Consider the following 3,658-nt stretch of genomic DNA (forward strand, 5'->3'; position numbering starts at 1 on the left):
GTCAAAGTTACATGAGGTGATGTCTTGATGAATCTGTTGCCTCTTAACAGATTGTGCTGGCAGGAGTCCATTTTATGCTCCTCCTCCTAAACATTAACAAGAAAGGCTATGTCCATCTGTGGGGGGGATTCTTCTCTTGCAGGTAGAACAATTTTTAAATGTTATAGAGATGCAGCCCACATTGAAGTAATTTTCTTCTTTGCTCCTTTCTTTCATAGCATTTAAAATAGATAGCTTGAAGAAAGTGAGAATGAGAAGGTCTCCTAGAGGCAGCTGCTGCAGCAGCAGTTAAGGAAGAACTGATGGGTAAGTGTGGCCCTGCCCACACCAGGTGCTTGCAATGAGCAGTCATTGTGCATGGGGAGGCTCGCACGCAAAGTTTTAAAACTTTTATAGGTTCTAAGGCTCTGTGCATACACGCTTGAAACCCCATGTGTGATGCACAGAGACCACAAAAAGAAAAACTGCTTTAATACAGTAGCTTTCCTTGCTAAGCGTGCTACAGAATGATAGATTTAAGTAAATCTATCAAAGAAGGAGAACCTATATTGTTCTGAAATCAAACACTGCAAATTTAGATAAGACATCTACAACCCAAAGTATGCTGATACTTACTAACATAAGTTTGAACAAACCACAAGTCAGGACTAGGTTAAGATCTATACAATTCACAGCATCAGATATGATCCCAAATGTTTATTAAGTATTTTTACAATCATTAACAACTTTTTACAGCAAATTTCTGTTAATTCACCAACTATTAAGCATACCAACAAATAAAACATTTTAAAGTCAAAACAAAACAATCTCCTTGTATGTATAAGCCCATCCACCTTCCTGAACATTGGTGGACAATAATATCAACAATTTCTTCAACATTTCAAGACCACAACCTTATACATACTTTAGTTGGAAGTAAGTGCCACTGAAATAAATGGGACTTAATAAATGTGTTTAGGATTCAGACAGCTTGTTGCATAACTACTGTGCTTGGAAAATTTACCATGATAAATTAAGAACTCTGTTCCAACACTGTAGGTAGTCAATCCCACAACTCATTGGCCGCACTTGTATTTGATGCAACAAATCCTCTACTGTGCTGATCTTCTTTGCTATGGAAACCCTGTGTAAACTAGAGTTAAGCAAATATTCAGTTATGATACAGAAAGCTATGTTCTATAGTGAAATCTATCACAGGACTATTTTCATGGTTATCAGACTGTTTACTGTTTGATTCACTGGCTTCCCAGAAGTGGGTAACTTATTTTTTGCAATACAGTAGTCATATACATGACACCTCTGAAAATGTCATTCAACACTTGAACCCAACTAGATCAAGAACCCTTTTATCGCTGTCATTTCTAGTTGCTTAGTTCTCAGTACAAAGACTATTATAATCCGATACACAAGTGACCTTTACACAGACTGCGGCGAATAGCAGCAATGTAGGGAGAAATTTACCATGTGAATTACTGCTTATATGCAGAAAATCCATACCATAACCAGAAACTCTTGGGAGAGTGACAAGTCATGTTCTAGACACCACAGCATCTGCCACACAGTAAGTATAAGCAGCAGTATGTTTAATAGCAATTACTGCAAAACAGGAAAAAAGAGAACTGAACTGATCCCTGGATTCTCCCTAGTAAGCTTCAGAACATGTTTTAATACCTAGGCCAACATGCAAAATTTGTGTATCATGAGTAATTCTATTTAAAATTTACCTTTCTAGAATCAACAGACGCAAATGTATTTCCCCTTGTATTGCTAAATCCAACTGGACAGGAGCCGCATGCTATTTCTTCTAGCCATGATGGGACTTCCTGTTGAGCCTGTAACAGAAAAAAATCCATTATGTTATACATTATTCATTCTGATAATCTCCATTTAAGAACAGAAAATGTAGGAACAAAATAACTTACATCCACAAGCACTTTGATTAGGGGCTGTGCAATACTGCTGTCAGTATGAGGATCAAAGAAAGAAATTGCTTTGCCTATGTTACCACAGCGTCCAGTTCGCCCAATCCTGTGAACATATTCATCTATTGTGGAAGGAAGATCGACATTTATAACATGATGAACATTCTCAATATCCAGACCTCTTGCTGCCACTGATGTTGCAACAAGAACAGGACATTTTCCAGAACGAAAATCATGAAGAGCTTCTTCTCGTTCTCTCTGCTCCCGATCACTATAAACAGAGATTTAAAAGTGTTTGCAAAGAGTGCTTAAGACAGCAACTTAATATGTATATTAATTCTGTTTACTAATCAAGAATATTTCAATCTGATACTGCTCTTTCAAAGTTTGTCATGTATTTTCCATGTTGACAAATGTCTAATTAATTTCAGGTAAAAACTGCACAGAAATGAAAAATGTATATTCTACAGAATAATGCATTCCACAGGTGCCTACTCTGAGCCTTCAATCACACAATGAAGATCCTTGGGCTGTAGAAGTAGCTGTTCCCAAATCAACATTTTTTTAAAAATCTGAAAAGCCAATCAGATCTCCAGTGGCCAATAAGAAACCCTGCTGGGCAAAAAGTCCAATCTGGCCATGCCCACTTTCCACTTGACAGGTACCAGGAAAGGTGTTAATGGGCCCAATGTTGGGGACCCCTAATGTATTTTATTACAATGAAATTTTACTGATTTGCACCCTTATGTTTCACAAGAGACCTGCTACTCACTGTTGCGGCGTTCCATACAGCCTAAACTTGCCTCAGCCTATTGTACATTTCAACAGGGCAGTAAGTGCTGCGGTAGTAAAGCAGCATATGAAAGCAGCACAATCCACAAAATTTCATACACCGTTTGACTGCTTTTTACAAAGCCCCATTTGATGAAAGGTACATTCTGAATTTGACAGTGATAGCTAAAATACAGGTAAGTCATGGTGGTCTCATCTCCCAGGTTCTGCAAATTTGCAGGCTGACTATACAGAGTTACTAGGCAGCAATACATATGACATGTAGTCTAACATTAAAGGTTCATATACCTATGAAGTTTGGCAGCTAACTAGAATTTGCACCTGGAAGTAACTCCATGCAGTTCTTTAGGCAAGGGCTGAGGGGTTTAATGTGATACCATGCTGAGCTCTGAAGGAATACCAATCACCTCAAAAGTCCACTGCAACTACAAGGACCACAACAACTGCCACCGAAATATTTGTCAAAGACACCAGCATGCACAGAATCAGGCAAAATCATATTTAAGCTTCCCATCAGGCTGTGACAACAATGAAAGCCAGCAATATGTTAGGGATGTGCATTTCGGGATCCCGAGCCGAAAAAAAAGCCGAAAATAACGTCTCCTCTTTTAATTGGGGGTCTCCTCTTTTAACTGGGGGTCTCCTCTTTTAATTGGGGGTTTCTTAATTGGGGGTTTCCTCTTCTAGATTTCCTTTGTAGAATTGTTAACTGTGCTTTTAAAATTGTTCTTCATTTCACTGTGTTTGATTTGCTAAACCTTGCCTTGTTGCTTTTTGGTGGGTTTCATCTTTGTGTTTTCTCTCCATTTGGCCTGCTTCTTCTGGGGGGGGGATTGGGCTGGCTGGCCCACCCTGGCCTAGGTCTTTCTGTGGGTGCCTTCAGTGCCTTGGATCTCCTTGGTGGTGTGTGGTGAGGTTTTAAAGTTCCAGTGTTTCTTTCTTGG

General features: G+C 39.1%; 1 protein-coding gene across 1 annotated transcript in view; it reads right to left on the bottom strand.

Moving 5' to 3' along the window:
* Positions 1 to 853: 853 nt before the first annotated feature.
* DDX4 (DEAD-box helicase 4) overlaps positions 854 to 3,658 on the bottom strand; it is a 58,845-nt gene continuing 56,040 nt past the window's right edge. The window contains exons 20-22 of the mRNA XM_015423214.1: positions 1,923 to 2,193; positions 1,725 to 1,832; positions 854 to 1,132 (exon numbers count right to left, since the gene is read on the bottom strand). Coding sequence (XP_015278700.1) covers positions 1,043 to 1,132; positions 1,725 to 1,832; positions 1,923 to 2,193 — 469 coding nt within the window. The 3' untranslated portion in view covers positions 854 to 1,042. The remainder of the gene's footprint in view (positions 1,133 to 1,724; positions 1,833 to 1,922; positions 2,194 to 3,658) is intronic.

The sequence above is a fragment of the Gekko japonicus genome, unplaced genomic scaffold, assembly GCF_001447785.1.
Source record: "Gekko japonicus isolate JY-2015 unplaced genomic scaffold, Gekko_japonicus_V1.1 scaffold862, whole genome shotgun sequence".
In the NCBI taxonomy this organism is placed as follows: domain Eukaryota; kingdom Metazoa; phylum Chordata; class Lepidosauria; order Squamata; family Gekkonidae; genus Gekko; species Gekko japonicus.